Source organism: Sorex araneus, chromosome 2, assembly GCF_027595985.1.
Source record: "Sorex araneus isolate mSorAra2 chromosome 2, mSorAra2.pri, whole genome shotgun sequence".
NCBI classification, from domain to species: domain Eukaryota; kingdom Metazoa; phylum Chordata; class Mammalia; order Eulipotyphla; family Soricidae; genus Sorex; species Sorex araneus.
The window spans coordinates 226313171-226331458 of record NC_073303.1 but is presented as its reverse complement, the minus strand read 5'-3'; the positions used below and the strand labels follow the sequence as shown (position 1 = coordinate 226331458).

The 18288-nt window shown below is 47.9% G+C and overlaps 1 protein-coding gene across 3 annotated transcripts in view; it reads right to left on the bottom strand.

Annotated features, from left to right (window-relative positions):
- POU6F1 (POU class 6 homeobox 1) overlaps positions 1 to 18288 on the bottom strand; it is a 35049-nt gene that overhangs the window by 12807 nt on the left and 3954 nt on the right. For 2 of the 3 annotated variants that reach the window (XM_012935122.2, XM_055126095.1), the window contains exons 2-3: positions 7519 to 7612; positions 6192 to 6387 (exon numbers count right to left, since the gene is read on the bottom strand). In XM_012935122.2, coding sequence (XP_012790576.1) covers positions 6192 to 6387; positions 7519 to 7566 — 244 coding nt within the window. In that variant the 5' untranslated portion in view covers positions 7567 to 7612. Of the gene's footprint in view, positions 1 to 6191; positions 6388 to 7518; positions 7613 to 14433; positions 14512 to 18288 lie in introns of all 3 variants that reach the window. The other variant, XM_055126094.1, reaches the window with a different exon arrangement.

The window sequence follows — 18288 nt, the reverse complement described above, 5'->3', positions numbered from 1 at the left end:
AAGCCAACACAGGCCTAAGCATAGTTGGGCCTAAGCATAGTCTTCCTCTTCTTTTTGGTTTTGGGGCCACATCCATCAGTGTTCAGGGCTTACTCCTGGCTCTGTGCTCAGGGATCATTCCTGGCAGCCTCAGGGACCAAAGGTGGTACCAGGAATGGAACCTGCAAAGCCCATCTGCTGTTCTATCATTCTGGCCCCAAGGGCGTCTGTCTCCTGGACCTAAAGGACACTCTCACCTCTCATAACCCAAAGGAGCACTTGTTAGGAACAGAAGTGCTGGGTCCAACAAGAACTGCTTTCCTGGGTTGTTGTTGATCCCTTCTTCAAGGTAGTTTCTGGGTGTGGACACTGATCTGGGGGGTGGGAAGAGGGTTTGGGCAGGGGAAGCCCCTTATGTACAGGCCCTGAAACTGGGTGTGTTCTTCCCCACTCGGGATCCCAGGCCAGGCTTGTTTTAATTTGGGGCTCACACCTGACAGCATGTGTGGGCTATTCCTGATTCTGTGCTTGAGGTTTGTTTCTGGAGGCGCTTGGGGGACCATGTGGTGCCAGGAACTGAACCTGGGACTCCCCCATGTAAAACACGCACTTTGCCCCTTTGTGCTTAGCTCACGCCACAGGCTACTTATCTCTGCTAATCCCTGATGGTGAAAATCTTGAAGGGCACCTTCTACAAGCTTTGTAAGGAACTTCCCGGGAGCCAGAGATCTTTGCCCAGGAATAGCTTTTGCTTCCTATTCTGGTGTTTGGGACCCCTACCAGGGAACTTTTTCAAAATCACACAAAAAAGAGGACAATTACTATATAGGAGTGAGGTTTAGGACACACACAGTGGTGCTTGGGGGTTACTCCCAGCTCTGTGCTGGGGTCAGTCCTAGCAGTGTTTAGGGGACTATGTGATACCAAGTATCAAACCTGGCCTCACACACATAAAGTACACGCTCACCCCTCTGAATTATCTCTGGGACCCAGAATAGTTACTATTTAATATGTAGTGAGATATTAATAGGAGTCTTGGTACTGGCTGAAAGGTAGTAGACCTGATTATTGACTTCTTGATATTGACTAGGCATCAATTTCCGGTCCTTGTCTAGGTGCAGGGTGGAACCAGGGTTCCTGCCTGCAAGGAACACACTCTGACATTTGAGCCATTTTCGCAGCCTCTGCACAGGCTTAAGCCTAGAAAGCTATCATCCTAACTCAGCACTACACTGTCCACAATAATGCATAACAGAATTCAGATTATTTAAAGGAACTCAAAGATGGGCAAACAACAATCAAAACTTCGTAAAATGGGGTTGGAGCTATAGCACAGCGGGTAGGGTGTTTGGCTTGCACGCGGTCAACCCGGGTTCGAATCCCAGCATCCCATATGGTCCCCCAAGCATCGCTGGGTGTGACCCAAAAAGCAAGAAAAAAAAAAAGAAACTTAGATTCCAGTGAGGCGATTTGTCTTAAACCACATATCTAATAAAAGAGTAAAAATTTTTAAAAAATTTCATAAAATACTAAAAGAAAAGGAAATGGCAGCTTTATCTACTATGGAGGTAAATAAGCTTTGGGGAGAAATCAGGGCAGATAAATGGACAAAATTTAAGATGTTTCTCTTGGGAAAAAGTGCAATGATGTTTATAAAGGAGAAATAAAAGTAGAAATGTGATCAACCGGAATGATGAAACTGCCATATGGGGCCAGAGAGCAAGGTCAGCGAGTAGGAGGACGCTTGCCTCGTGTGCACCACCCAGGCTCCCTCCCCCGAGCTCTACTGGAGTGACCCTTGAACACAGAGCCAGGAGCAAGCCCTTAGCACTGCCAATGTGGCCCCCAAACAAAACAAAACAAAAACCTTGCTATCAAAAGAAATGAAATAATCATTACAATAGTTCCAAACATTAAGGGCACTGGTTGCTTTCTGCTAAGCTGCTTAAAATTGCTTAAAATTGATCAGTTTAGGGCCAGAAAGATAGCTCAAGGGGCCCAGGGCATGCTTGGCAGGCAGGCACTTGGGTTCAATCCCCAGTACCATATGGTGCAATGAGCAAAGCCAAATGGAGGTGGGGGGGTGGAGACTTAAATAAATTTGTGGAATTATTATCAATTGGGGGTATGGTGCTGCCAGCAGGTCAACCTGCACCTGTGGGCCAAGTGCATCAGCATCCTGATGGTGCCTTCAGACTTCCAGATACCCCAAAATTGCTGTTGTGCCTTTGGCCAGACCCCAACAACTTGGGACCAAGTTTACCAAGAAATTAAATGGCCAAAAGTTAGGTATGTGGGAGACACACCCACAAATACCTCCGGCTCAGCTATATAAGCTCAAAGCCTCCGTCCCTCTTTTTCTTTTCTTTTTTTTTTTTTTTTTGGTCACACCTGGTGATGCACAGGGGTTACTCCTGGCTCTGCACTCAGGAATTACTCCTGGCGGTGCTCAGGGGACCATATGGGATGCTGGGAATCGAACCCGGGTTGGCCGTGTGTAAGGCAAACGCCCTACCTGCTGTGCTATTGCTCCAGCCCCAGCCTCCATCCCTCTTGGAGAGCCTGGTAAGCTACCGAGAATATCCCACCCGTATGACAGAGCCTGGCAAGTTACCCGTTACGTATTCCATATGCCAAAAACAGAAACAACAATGTGCTCTTCATGTTCCTGGAGCAAGCAGACACCATTGGACTACACTAGCACTCGACAGGTACAAAGGGAGACTTTACTGGCACGCGCTTGAGCAAACAATGAGCAATGGGGTGACAGTGATACAGTGATTATAAATCTACCTGTTTCTCTAAAGTACAAAACAATTTTGATTTTATCAATAGATCTTTTTGGGGGGGCTTAACTATTGTCCTCTCAAGACAGTAAATCTGTATTTTTCCATGTCATGGCTTCTTCCTATATAAACAACTAATTTCTCTTCCAAAGGAATTTGAGTAGACTATACCTCAAAAAAATTGTTTATAAGATTGGCACAAAGATATTCAAAGCAGAACCATTTATGACAATGAAAAATCAGACAGTTTGGTAACAGTCCAAACCAGAATCAGATGTGTGAATCTATTAAAGGAAACGGGCATATGAAAAATCATGGTAGGGCCCTGGGTGTAAATCAGTGGCTGAGCATGTGCTCAGCATCCCCCCAAAACAAAACAGTGAAGAGCGTCATCCTTCATCTGGCCACAGCTACAGAAGCATGTGAAAAGGATTGGATAGGGGCCAGAGAGAAAGTACAGCAGGTGAAGCACTTGTTTCGCACATGGCCAATCTGGTTTTGATCCCTGGTACCACATATGGAGTGATCCCTGAGCAGAGCCAGAAGTAAGACCTAAACACACATGTGTGGCCTTATAAAAAAGAAGGAAGGAGGGGCCAAAGCAATAAGTAGAGTGTTTGCGTTGCATGCAGCTGACACAGGTTTGAGCCCCAGCATCCCATATGGTCCCCTGAACTCTGGTAACAGTAATTCCTGAGTGCAGAGCCAGGAGTAAACCCTGAGCATCACCAGGTGTGACCTAATAAGAAAATATATATATATATATGAAGGAAGGAGAGAAAGAGAGACAGATAGACAGACAGAAAGGAGTAGGGAGGGAAAGCTGAAAAGTAATTGTTTTGCTATTATTTTATTTTTATGGTGCTTGGGCCCATCCAGTGGTGCTAGGGGCTACTCCAGGCTCTGTGCTCAGGGCACCCTGTCGTGCAAGGGATCTAGCCTGTGGATCCTTCATGCAAACCTTTCATCCTGGCCTACTGAACCATCTTCCTGCCCTGGATAGTCGGTGGATAGTCAGAGTTTTGAGTCCACCCCCCCACCCCCCTGCCCTCTGGATTTAGAGTGAGGCAAATCAATAGATTATTTTTGTTTTCTGATGATAGAGTTACTTATTAGTTTTGTTTGAAGAGGAAACTCTTACTCTTGCATATCTAGAAAGGACATATTTCTGGCTGCCGGCAATTTCAACAGAAGCACTATCAAAAATGGTTACCTTACCTGCTGGATGAGCATTTAAAACTCCTTTACACGGAAGACTCCGGAGAGGTTTAAGCACACAAGCCTGGAGGGGATAACCACTAAGCCCTCACCCTGGTGAGTCAATTCAGGATCAGTTCCTGAGAGGCTTGGATAAGGAGCAAAGTTAAGGCACCTTGGTATATACGGAAGAAGTAAGATATGGAAGATAGATCAAAAGGTAAAAAGGGCAGTTGGCGGCACAGTGCACGAACTTAAGAAACATCCTAAATTTTCTGAGAAGGAGCCCTTGGCCACGATCGAGAGGAGGAAGGGGGTTGAACACAGCTCCTCTGGCCTTTGCCTGTCCTCCTAATCCTCTGTATGCTGGTCCCCAGCGCAGATGGTGGCCCGCCCTGGCCTCCAAGCGGAAGGAGTAGGAAGTGGAAGGCTAGCGTGTCTCTTATCATTCCTGTATTCAAACGGGGGAAAATATAACCCTGGTCCTTTGTTTCCAAATGAATCTGTAGGCCAATTTTCAGGGAAAGTCCAGGACAAAGTCTTGCTGTTGTGGAAAGGAGCTGTGACTGGGCTGCTCCCTGAAGTCTCTTTATTTCTTAGTTTGTTTCTTGTTTGGGGGCCAGCCTGGCAGTGTTCAGGGTTTACTCCTGGCTCTGTGCTCAGGGATCACTCCCTCCTAGTGAGATTTGGGGGACCATATGGGATGCTGGGTTGGGCATGTACGAGGCAAGTATGTTACCCACTGTACTATCTCTCCAGCCCTGTCTTTCTTTTTTATTTTGAATTTTGGGCTACACCCAACATTGTTTAGGGGACCATGTGGTGCCAAGGATTAAATCCAGGTCTCGGGGCTGGAGCAATAGTACAGTGTTTGCCTTGCACGTGGCTGACCCAGGTTCTATCCCCGGCATCCCATATGGTCTCCCAAGCACCGCCAGGAGTAATTCCTGAGTGCAGAGCCAGGAGGAACCCCTGAGCAACGCTGGTTGTGACCCAAAATGCAAAAATAAGTAAATAAATCCAGTTCTTTTGCATGCTAAGCATGCATTTAAGTCTTTTGAACACCAACATCATCTTTGTGATAACCTAGTGCTAATTTCTTAACCTGTGGGTGGCTACCTTATGTGGAGGTCACATAACTGCATGTGTGTATGTGTGTGTGGGGGTGTCTTTTGCTTACTAATTTTGGTTTGAGGGCCACATCCAGTGGTACCAGGGGCTAATTTCTACTCTGTGCTGGGGTAGAAGGAACATCCATTGTCAGGGAATGAACCCAAGTCTCATGCATGCATGGCATGCACTAAATCCACTGATCTGAGCTCAGCCCATTGGGCTATCCCTCTAATCATTCTTTGCTTATTTATTTGTGTGTATGTGGGGAGGGGGATAGAAAGTAAGGCTGGCTGTACTCAGGGTTTACTCAGGGACCACTCCTAGGAGGTCTTGCGGGGGACATAACGCAGTGCTGCCTGGATTTTGTTTCTGTCTTTAAACTGATTGTCAGTAAAACGTTGACTTATATACCAATTGTGGGGAGCAATTTGACCCACACTTGACAGTGCTCAGGGCTTACTCCTGATTCTGTGCTTAGGGGATCACTCCTGGTGGAACTCAGGGAACTGTATGTAGTGCCAGGGATTGAACCAGGATTAGCTGCATATAAGGCGAATGTCTTAACTCTTGGCTTTTGTTATACCTACCTCATAAACCCATTTCCCTGGGGCTGCATAAACATGTCTTGGGTGTGAAAGGGTCAGGAATGGAAGGAGTTGAAACTCCCTGACCTGGGGCCAGAGTCAGCAGGCTGTGCGTGTCCTGCATGCAGAGGCCTCGGTTCAATCTTCAGCACCACAGCTATGAGCACTGTGGGAGTGAGCCCCGAGTAACAAGCTGGGTGGTACTCTAACATGGCCAGGTCTGGCCCCCCAAACCAATGAAGGCAGCAACCTAGTCTCGTGCAGAAAGTTGAGCGCTCTCTGATGGGGGCCGGGAGCTGGAGTTAGCTCAGGACACCCTGCCAGAGGGCCAGGCACTGCCCCTGTCCCTCTCCCCACCAGACTGGCTGGAGCATCAGCCACTGAGACAGAAGCTGGTCCTAAGAGCTGAGCAAGGGCGTGGGAGTGGCAAGAAGACCCTAAAGTCAGAGGCCTCTGGGACTTGTGCTGGCCCCAGGGCCCCCCAGGAAGAGTGTCAGGTGGAGCAGTGCCGGGTGGGGCAGTAGCCTCGTACCAGTTGCCTCTGCGGAGGAGTCTGGGTTGTCAGGCCCGGCTTCCCCAGCAGCTGCCCCAGCTCCAGTGGGGCCCCCACTCTGGGCGGGCGGGGCCGCTGTGCCCTCCAGGCCTCGGGTCTCCTCATCAGTGGGCATCTGTGCATCCACGCCGACTTCCAGCACTCGGATGGTCTCGTGGCCTGACATGACGATGACCTGCAAGGAGCACAGGAACATGCTGCAGGCCGAGGTGGCAGAGCCCTGGCCCAAGCTCTGTCTCTGGGGAGGGAGTTGGGAGAGCTCTCGGGGACACAGACCTGGCCCCGGGCTGCACCTGTTCATTAGAGCTTCACACCCCCACACTAGGGAAGGGTTGAGAGGAAGAAGCAGCCCAATGTGCAGGGGCCTAATGCCAGTGGGGAAGAGGGGTCGTGGGCCAAACCACCGGAGGGCATTCCTATCTGCTTCCCCTGTGGATGCAGTTCAGGACGGGCTCAACATTGGAGTTCCCCAGGTGATGCTCAGGGATCACTCTTGGCAGTGCTTGAGGGACCATATATGGTGCTGGGATAAGCTCAGGCCAGCCACGTGCAAGGTCAGCACCTTACCTGCTGTATTATCTCTCTGATCCTGCATAGTTATAGATATTAATTTTATATAGAAAGGCAATCAGGGGTTGGGACCACACCTGACAGTGCTGAAGTGCTCCTGCCAGGATGGTGATCAGGGGTCACTTTTGGAGGTGTTGGGGAACCATACTGGGTGAGGAACTGGACTGATGCAAACCATGTACTTCAGTCCTTTCAACTAGATCCCTCGTCCTAATTTCACTTTCTTTAAAAAGTTTAGAGGGTACAGTAGATAAGATATATGCCTTGCAGGTGGCCAACACAGGATTGATCCTCGGTATCCCATATAGTCCCTTGAACCCCCCAGGAGTGAGTCCTGAGTGCAGAGCCAGGAATAACCCCTGAGCATAACTGGGTGTGGCCCCCCATTTTTTAACTTATTTTTTGGTTTTGTGCCATACCCAATGGTGCTTGGGTGTTCCTACCATGCATTTCTGGGAATCATACCCAGGTATTGTGCATGCCAAGCATGTGCTCGGCACTTTGAGTCTCTCCTTGCCACCTTAATTTCATTTCAAGTCACAGCTTAAATCCTCAAACTTAGTCCCTGAGAAACCCTCGCTGGGAAATAACATCTGGACAGGTGAAGTGACTGGAAACTTTTGCAAAGAAACAGTCAAAAGGGGTGGGGAATAGGGAGGAGCATAGAGTTCTCCTCCTTGTCCACACTCTGGTTCCACCATCCTCGCGTCCCGCCTCTTCCTGCCCCAGAAGATACCTGTTCATTGACAGTCAGAGATGACTCTGGCCCAGCTCCAGGTTCCATGGTATCTGGTCAGGGTGGGTGGGGGCCAGCCCACACCTAGCACATCCTGTAGGGTGAGATTGGATGGGAGAGTAAAGACTGACTTGATACAGTAAACAATTTCCATGTCATCTGTAAAAGTCAATATAGTAGACTGGAAAGAAGAGAGTGTAGGAGAAACAGGAGACTGATAGTGCTAAAACTAAAGTTTCTCATCAGCCTAAGAAAACCTAAACTTGACAATAACTGAGGTGACTAGAGAAAAGAGATGGCCAGGCACTGTCCCTGAAAGTTCTTGTCCAGTGGGAGAGAGCAGATCCATCAGAAACCAAGGTGATTCTCCACCAGGAATGATCCCTGAGCACGGAACCAGGAGTAAATCCCAGGGCACAGAGTTAGGAGTCCTGAGACAAGCCAGGTGTGATCTTGTAAAAGAAACCAAGGGCACTCTTACCTAGACACTCAGACTCTCTAATACAGATAAGAAACACTGGGAATCGGAGTGTTTCTCCAGAGATAAATCTGAGAAGATTTCCTGAAAGAGCTGGTAAAGCAGGACTATATTAAACGGAAATAGTCATCTCAAACTTTCAGGTGTATCCTCATCTCTTGGAGGATTACAAATGCAATTAAAAATGCAGAACCCAGGGACTGGAGCGATAACATAGCGGGTAGGGCGTTTGTTTTGCACACGACCAAGCCGGGTTCGATTCCCAGCACCCCTGAGCACCGCCAGGAGTAACTCCTGAGTGCAGAGCCAGGAATAAGCCCTGTGCATCGCTGGGTGTGACCCTAAAAGAAAAAACAAATGCAGATCCCAGATTCCACTGGAAGCAAATATCCCTGAGTCTGATTCCATGAGGGAGTTTTTCAGATTCTGCTTTCAGATGAGTTCGTGATAGTGGCCCAAGAACTATGCCAGGATTGAGCACTGGGGGCAGGAAAGCATCCCAAGTGGTGGAGCCCGCCCTCTGCAGTGATGAGGGTTGGGAGAAGCCCCTGGTTGAACTGGTTGTGTGGCTGTGAGCCACAAACCACAGAGTCATAAGAAATAACGGTAACAAAGAGAGCAAACAGGTTCGTGGCCTGTTTCTGTAGAGAGGAAGGTAATTATCATCTGCCTGGATTGTACTAAACGTTTTATGGAACTCTGATTCATGTCTTGTTTGTGCCAGCTAAGAGATGCGAGCATCGTGGTCACCTGCTGCAGATGAAGACGCTAAGCTCAGAGAAAGTTTCTAGACCTCTGTCCTCCCAGCCATCTCTTCCACCTGGGGTTGTTCCCTTTTAATTTTGTGTGTTATTGATTGAGTGAAGATTCACATAAGATAAAATTCTTTTTATTTTTGTGTGGGAGCTCCCGAGCAGTGGAGGTCCAGCAATTCTTGGATACTGGGCCTTTGGTTGGGTGCAGGGCCTGAGGATGACGATGCCATACCCAGCAGTGCTCATGTTCTCCAGGTTGTACCTGGCGATGCTTGAGAGACCATGTGGTGCCAGAATGGAATATGGGTCAGCTTCATGCTTAGGCATGTGCCCTAACGGCTAATCCTAATCTCCTGGCTGCCAAAATTCTTCATTTAACCCCATTTCAAATAGATATGAAATTCAGTAATTTCGTACTGTTGCGGTGCTATGTGATCTCACCACACTTAGTTCCAGAACTTTTCTTTGTTTAGGAGTCATACCTGGCAGTGCTCAGGAGTTGCTCCTAAGGGTCCATGCCGGGCTGGGACTTAAACCCTGACTTCCCGAATGTGCTCTAACCCTTTGTGTTATCTCCCCAGGCCCCAGATGCAGAGCACCTTCCTCCTTCCCGGGGGAAATCCCATACCCGTTAGGATTGATCACCTTTCCCTGTCAGTCTAGCTCTTGGCAACCACTAATTTGTGGATTTTTTTTTCTTTTTGCTTTTTGGGTCACACCCGATAATTCACAGGGGTTACTTCTGGCTCTGCACACAGGAATTACTTTTGGCGGTGCTCGGGGGACCATATGGGATGCTGGGAATCGAGCCCGGGTCAGCTGCGTGCAAGGCAAACGCCCTACCTACTGTGCTATCGTTCCAGCCCCCACTAATTTGTTTTGTGTTTAAAGATCTGCCTCTTCTCAATATTTCATATGAGCAGAATCATCTAATATGTGAACATTTGTATTCGCCCCTTGTCCTCAGCAGACTGTTTTCAACTTTCACCCATGGTGTATACAGATGAGAGGACAGGTGAGAGTATCCCGTTGCATAGACTTTCTGCACTGTCTGTGTCTGAAGGTGGCTAAGGGAGAAGTCAACCAAGGTGTCATTTCCAAGATGAAGTTTGTCAGACTCAGCAGTGACTTGCCCCAACACTCCCCAGGCTTGTGGAAGTCCACCATTTCCCATTTGGGAAACACAACTTAAGTGGGCAGCATTAGAAGTGATTAAGGGACTGTATTGGTAGAACAACAGATAAGGCTCTTGCCCTGCACATGGCCAATCCAGGTTCAATATCTGGCACCCCTAGTGTCCCCCAGCATTGCTATGAGTGGTCCCGGAGCCAGGAGTAAGCTCTAGAAACATCTGAGTGTGGCTCTAAAATAAAGAAGTGATTAAGCACTAGAAATGATTAAGGAATAATTTTATTCTAATGGCAACATGGTAAAATGTCTTAAAGTAGATCTTGAGAGAAAAATCAGATACTCCCAGGAAAACCTGTATCCTCAATAGAAGAAATTAAAATTTTGTTGGGACATGGGGGGTGAAGCAGATAATAAAATGTGTGGGGCATTTGCCTTGCATGCAGCTGATCTGGGTTCTATCCCTGGCACCTCATATGGTCTGCCCAGCCCACCAGGAGTGATCCCTGAGCTCAGAGTCAGGGGAAAGCCCTGAGCACCTCTGGATATGACCTCAAACCCAAAAATAAGTACATATGTAAATAAAAAAAAAGAAAACTATAATTTCAAGAACAATTCAAACACTGATAGGAAGAAAGTACCGATTTGAAAAATGCCTTCAACAGCACATATGAGTCAGCTGACAGTGAGTCAGGCCATGGTATCCCAAATGGTTTTGTGAATGAGAACTTCCCACACACGTGTTTAATGAGGAAGAGGGCACGAAGGAGGTTCATTTTGGGGGGCCACATTGGGTGGTACCTGGAGGCTACTTGCAGTTCTGTGCTGGCAGGAGTGGGGAGGTCGGCTACATGCAAGGCAAGCACCTTAACCTCTTACTATCTCTCTGAGCCCAAAAGACCTGACTATGAACACTCATCCACACGCACAGATCAAAGACAAGTTGTTTCGTAGCAGTGAGGAAGCTGTAGTCAGCTTGTGGGATGTGAGTCAGAAAAGTCTCAGCATAAGAAATGGGTCCACGGCTGGAGCCATAGCACAGCGGGTAGGGCGTTTGCCTTGCACGCAGCCGACCCGAGTTCAATTCCCAGCATCTCATATGGTCCCCCGAGCACCACCAGGAGGAATTCCTGAGTGCATGAACCAGGAGTAACCCCTGTGCATCGACGGGTGTGACCCAAAAAGCAAAAAAAAAAAAAAAAAAAAAAAAATCCAACAAAAAAACAAAAGAAATGGGTCCACGTCAGCAGAGGGACAACGCTGGGTTAGATGACAAATCACTACACTACAAGAGGAATGAATATATTATAGGTGCTTAATTCTTTTCTCTTTGTTTAAAGTTTTAAAATTATTTGAAGAGGGGAGTCCCAAGCTGTGCTCAGGAAGTTTAAGATGATTCTCACCCAGCCAGGTCTTAGGTTCATCACAAGGGCCTGAGGATGTGATGTTGCTCAGGCACTGTGATATGAGGATATGTGGGTTACCCCCGTGATGTTGGGGGTCCATGGGGTGCTGGGACTCAAACCTATGTTAGGTGCATACCTGGCATGACCATACCTACTATATATTTTCTGGTCCCAAATGCTTAATTCTTGCTTTTTTTTTTTTTTTGCTTTTTGGGTCATACCTGGTGACACTCAGGGGTTACTCCTGGCTCTGCACTCAGGAATTACTCCTGGCAGTGCTCAGGGGGACCATATGGGATCCTGGGAATAGAACCCAGGTCGGCCACGTGCAAGGCAAACGCCCTACCCGCTGTGCTATCGCTCCAGCTCCCAGAGGCTTAATTTTTATTTTTCCCTATTATCTTTAGGAATGACATGATTTAAAGATATTTAACATTTTCTTATTTTATTTTGGGATTTGGGGTAACACCCAGTTCTGTGCTTGCTGGGTTGCTGGAGGAGGTGGTTAGGATCACTCAGTGCTGGGAGTAGAGCAATGCGGTTCCTACGTGCGAGGTAAATTCTCCTTCATGGAGCCCCAGTCCAAGATACTTAGGATCTTATTTTGTTTTGATTTATTTGGTTTTTGGGTCACCCTCATCTGTGCTCCAGGATCACTCCTGGCTAGATTTGTAGAAATATAATGGGTGCCAAGATTTGACCCTGGTCAGCTGTCTGCTATCTGTCTGCTATCTGCCTGCTGTGCTATCTCTCCAGCCCTGAAACTTGGCATTTTATTTTATTTGGGTTTGGGGAGCACACCTGGCTGTGTGCAGGGCTTACCCCTGGCTCTGGAATTCAGGAATCCAGAAGAGGTGGGGCTTAGGGGACCATAAAAGATGCTGGGAATCAACCCAGGTCAGGCATGTGCAAGACAAGTACAACTACCCACTGTATTGTTGATCTGGCCCTTGGTACAATTTCAAAGGAAGACGTAACTGTCGTTCTTTAGAAGAAGGAATCTTGATGTCATCAGTTTAGGACAATTGAGGCGTTTTCCACCCTGGAGAGATATGTACTCTCTGCATTTTTTCCTCTGAAGAAACCAGTATTGAACATCTTGAACATCTCCCTCTATCCCCCTCCTATTTCTCTAAGGAAATTTCCCTAAATAAAGCACTTTGAAGGGCCAGAGCGATGATACAGAGTGTGGGGTGCTTGCCTTGCATACAGCTGACGTGGAGTCAATCCCCAGCACCCAATAAGGTCCCCAGAGCCCACCAGCAGTGATCTCTGAGCTCAGAGCCAAGCGTAAGCCCTGAGCAGCACTGGGTATAGTCCCCAAACAAAAGTAAATATGCAAAAAATCCCCAACTTATTTGATTTCACTATTTGCCTCCTCCTGGGCTGGAGCTATAGCACAGCAGGTAGGGCATTCACCTTGCACGCGACTGACCCAGGTTCAATTCCTCCACCCTCTCTTGGAGAGCCCGGCAAGCTACCGAGAGTATCTCACACGCACGGCAGAGCCTGGCAAGATACCTGTGGCATACTTGATATGCCAAAAACAGTAACAAGTCTCACAATGGAGACGTTACTGGTGGCCGCTCAAGCAAATCTATGAGCAACAGGATGACAGTGACACAGTGACAGTGATTTGCCTTCTCCTAAAATTCTTTTGTGTGAGGGAAAATTATGGAGCCCGAGTACCTGTGTCGAGGCTAGGGATGATTTTTCTTTTCCTGCAAAGAGCGGCTCTGTGCAGAACAGGCGGCTTTGGGCACAGCGTGGCAGGTGTCTCATGGGGCTGGTGGACCGAGCGCCACCAAGCTGTGTAGATGCTCGTGGAGATTTTACCAGCTCTGACCCAACCTAGGCACTACCTCGGGTGGCCAGTTTGGATGGAGCAGAAAGTGGAAGCACTTTTCTCTCAAAGCTACCTTTATCCCTTCCCCGCTTCAACCAAGTCACCTGAAACACTTGGAGTCAGGTGACCTAAAACACAGTTCAAGAGCCCCCCAGGGAACCCACTTCCTTTATTGGGGGGCACTTCTCCCACCACAATGAAGGCATGTAGCTCTCTTTGGGGCAATGCTGCATCCCTGGGAGGTGCATTCATTTCTCTACTTTTGGGTTTGTGCCATCTTGGCATCACCCCACCCCCTCTGCTGTGCAGGAGTAACTGTTCTCTCCCGCTTTACCTAGGGATCTTCCATATCCTACCTGGGAGTGTATAACTTCTCCGCTTTATGGGTGCTCTCTTCTCTCTCTCCCTCTCTTTCTCTCTCTGGAGAATAGCATATTCTCCTTAGAATGATTATCATCATGGAACCAGAATGATAGCACAGTGGAGCGAGCGTTTGCCTTGCACCCGGTTGACTCAGGCTCAATCCTGACACCCACATAGTCCCCTGAACATTGCAAGGAGTGATTCCTGAATGCAGAGCCAGGAGTAACCCCTGAGCATCAATGAGTGTGGCCATAATCTCCTCCCCACTAAAAGAATAATTATCATATTTCAAATAAAACTATTTTACTTCCAACAAAAAAAAGAGGGCTGGAGTAACAGTATAGCAGGTATGGCAATTGGGTAGCATAAATATAGTCATAAGAGAACCAAACACCACTCATCTCCCACAGTCTTACCTTTCTTCTTATATATATATATTTTTTTTTCCCCTTTTTAGGTCACACCCGGTGGTGCTCCCTCCTGGAGGTGCTCAGGGAACCTTAGCCACTGTACTATTCTCTCTGGCCCTCCTTTCCAAGGTCTTACCTTTCCATGAGTCCTGTCCAAGAAACATATGTGACATGAACGTCTTTCTACAAAGTGGATATTCAGCATTTTGACTTTGAGCCATGGCTTATGTACTAAAGCCATGCCCTTTACTTGGCATCTGCATATTTTCCTGGGTCTGCGCCAATCCCTTTGCCCAGAACTTCCCACCTTTAGCTGTGGCTTCATCTCCCTGACTAGGCAGTCATCTTCAGTCAAAAATAGGCTTTTTGACTATTTTGCCAAAGATTGGGATAATCTGCATAGCTGGATGGCCTCCTAGAGCTCATGATGCCATCAGTATTCACAGATGGACAATCAAAGGGAAGAGACAATCTCTTTTCAGAGAAGAGATTCACAAGGTCACCCCAGCAGCAAAATACCAGTACCTACCGTCATCACAGCTGCTCTCAGGATGGTGCTCCGTGAGACCTAGCGCTCACCTGGACTCTTCTATTTCCCTTCTTTCTCCTGTGAGGTAGGTTTGAGAAGCCTCTGAATTAAACCTGGCAGATGGTTCACTTATCCCTGACTTTCCTGAGCAAATATAGAACCCCCCAGGGGCTGGATGAGCTGCAGGATCTTACATTGCTGGCCCTGGACACAACCCGGAAATCCGGAGAGGTCCTACACCATCTAGGGGTGTCCCTGAATGGGGACTCTAGAAACTGATTTTACCTGTCAATCTCCCTGAGGACACGTCTGTGGGTTTAGGCAACATTCCAACACTCTCAGAAAGAGAACAGTGATCCCAAACAAATGAACCAGAACCCCCTAGAACAGCCTGAGATATTCGAGGAAATATGCTCAAAGACTTAGAGACTGTGATTGATGCAATACTTGCTTTCCTTTCTTTTCTTTTCTCTTTTCTTTTTTCTTTTCTCTCTTTCTCCTTCCTTCTTTCTTTCTTTCTTTCTTTCTTTCTTTCTTTCTTTCTTTCTTTCTTTCTTTCTTTCTTTCTTTCTTTCTTTCTCTCTTTCTTTCTTCCTTTCTCTTTCTCTCTTTCTTTCTTCCTTTCTCTCTTTCTTTCTTTCTTTCTTTCTTTCTTTCTTTCTTTCTTTCTTTCTTTCTTTCTTTCTTTCTTTCTTTCTTTCTTTCTTTCCTTCTTCCTTTCTTTCATTTTTTTTTTTGGTTGTGCAGTGGGCAGTGCCCAGGCCTTACTCTTGGTTCTGCACTCATGGATCACGCCTGGTGGGGATTGGGAGGCCTAATAGAGTCCTGGGGATCGAGCCCTGGGTTGGCTGCATGCAAATCAAGCACCCTACTCACTGTGTTATCTATTCAGCCCTGGCTAGAGTCAATAAAACCCCCTGAGACCCATGACTACCATGTGACAAGCATTGGAGATCTTAAGAGGGAAACTCCCTCTCCCCATTTTTGTCAAGGTTTGGGATGGAAATCAGTTTCATTTCGAGCATATTTGAGCGTGAGGCTATTAAAGAGGTGGAATGTGAGCCTGAAGCTTGCAGATGAGGACCAAGCTGGAGACCTACATTCTTTTGTTTTATTTTATTTGGGGTGACACACTCAGTGGGGCTGCCAGGCTACTCAGTCCTCGGGTTCACACCTCTGCAGGGCTTGAGGGAACCCGGAGCGCCAATCTGGGGCCTCCACATGCCAGACACGTGCTCCTGCCATCTGACTGTCCTCCCAGTCACACCAGTGGTGCTCTCTCAAGGGAAGACTTATGTCTGGAATCTGTAGACTGGTGAGACCATGAGGGCAGGGTAGGAATTAACTGCACCACCATTCAGCTCATCGCCAGCTACAAGTCTGTGCCCGTCTACTGCTTCCAGGCCTGGAGTGTTTCTAAATGGCAGCTATGCATGAGGTAAGTGGATAACAATTTACACGTCAAAACGTCCCCAGTGATTAGTGTGGGTCCCCCAAAATAAAAAATAAAAGTAAAGGGGCTGGAAAAAATAGCACAGTGGGTAGGGCATTTGCCTTGCACGCGGCCGACCTGGGTTCGATTCCCAGCATCCCTGAGTACCGCCAGGAGTGATTCCTGAGTGCAGAGCCAGGAGTAACCCCTGAGCATCACCAGGTGTGACTCAAAAAGAAAAATAAATAAATAAATAAAAGTAAGTAAGTGGGTCAAGACACCAGAAAGATACTATAGTGGTTCTGGCACTTGCCTTGCATCCTGTCAACCTGAGCCCTGAGTCATCTTCCCCACCCTCACATACACACACACACACACCTGGAGCAGTATGCTAGCCACAATCTAGTCTGAAAATTATGTCAAGCATTCCCAACACAAATGTGACTCTCTTTCAATTGAATAACGGAAAGTTCAATTTTAGCTGAACCAGTCTGCTAACTTCACGCACGGTACCCTTCACTCCTGAAATGACTGGAATGAGAAATCATTTCATATCTTGAAAGCCTCAGCCACGCTGAGTGTCTGGGCTGACTGAAACCATAAGAATATCTGAGTCAAGGGCTGAGTGCCACACACGTGCCATCTTCCCTTAGATGGCCCAAGGGCAAAAGGTCCGAAGATATGGCTCAGTCCTGCATATGCCAGGACTGGAGTTTAATCCCTGGCATTACATGACCCTTCCAGCACCACCAGGGACAGCCTCTTTAAATAATGATGATAATAATACAATTTAAAAGTCATATATTGGGGGCTGGAGCGATAGCACAGCGGGTAGGGCGTTTGCCTTGCACGCTGTCGACCCAGGTTCGATTCCCAGCATCCCACATGGTTCCCTGAGCACTGCCAGGAGTAATTCCTGAGTGCAGAGCCAGGAGTAATCCCTGTGCATCGCCAGGTGTGACCCAAAAAGCAAATTAAAAAAAGTCATATATTGGCTGGTGCCAGCTCAGGGGACTGGAGCAATGCCTTGCATGTACAAGGTTGGGTGTTTGATCTCCAACCCCCACATGGCCCCTAGAACACCAGCCAGTGTGGCCTGGGGGCTTTCTCTCAGAGGTGACACTGGTATCCCCTAGCACTGCTGGGCCTGAGCAGCTCGTGTTGTCAGGTCCTAGCATTAAAGATCAGGCCTAGTTGACAGGACTGCTGGGAACGGCCCCCGAGCATGGCTTGGGGGCTCCCTTCCAAAAATAGTCAAATCATGCATAAAATGTCATGCTTGAAACACATGCCACAGGAACTAGGAAATGAGAACCATACAAAACTGCACTGGGTGTCCCTTCTGTGGGTCCTCCAGCACCCTGTTTATCCACCATGGCCCTCAAGCATACTGTGTTGTTGTGATCTTTTTTATTCCCTGAGTACCATATTAGTACCATATTAGTACCATATCCCATACTCAGGGAATAAAGAAGGGCATATTCATACACACAGCCTTCCCTTTGCAGCACCCTGCAGGAGGCTCAGACACAAGCCTCGCATCATCCTGGCCTTCTCACAGTCCTCCTGCAAAGGGTCCTGTTGAATCTGCCTTCCAATATGCCCCGAACCCCACACCCCACCCCTTTCCTCTGCTGCCCCAGTGCCGCCCAGCTTTAGCCTGTGGTGTGGATGAGCATCACACTCTCCCAAACAACAGCCCTGTCATTAACATGTTGACACCAACCCTGCGATTTGTGGTAATTAAACAATATCACAGGGTCAGAGAGATAGTGCAGTAGGTGGGGTAATTGCCCTGCACACTGCTGACCTGGGTTTGATCTCCTGCACTCCATAAGGTTCCCAGAGCCCATCAGGAGTGATCCCTGAGCACAAATCCAAGAGTAAGCCCTGAGCACCGCCCATTGTGGCTTCAACAACAACAGCAACAAAACCCATCAAGTGTGATGTGTGTGGGTGATACACGGCAGCATCAACCTTTTATTTTTATTTATTTTTTCTTTTTGGGTTACACCCAGCAGTGCACAGAGGTTACTCCTGGCTCGTGCACTCAGGAATTACTCCTGGCGGTGCTCAGGGGACCATATGAAAAGCTGGGAATCGAACCCGGGTTGATTCGATTACACAGCGGGTAGGGTTGCAAGGCAAACACCCTACCCGCTGTGCTATCACTCCAGCCCCAGGCTGCCACTTCTTTATGGGTTTCCGGCATGTCCTGCCAGACTTCTTTTCTGGCCCAAGTGACTTTAGTGGGAATCAGGTTCTTCACACACAGCATTAGGATGAACAGCCATTTCTTTGGGGAGACACTCCTGGCAGTGCTCAGTGGGTCCTTGTGATGCCAGGGATTGAACCCTGCATGAAAGTATGTACTGCAGCTATCTACCTGGTCACCTGGTCCTTATTTTTTTTAACAGAGGTCA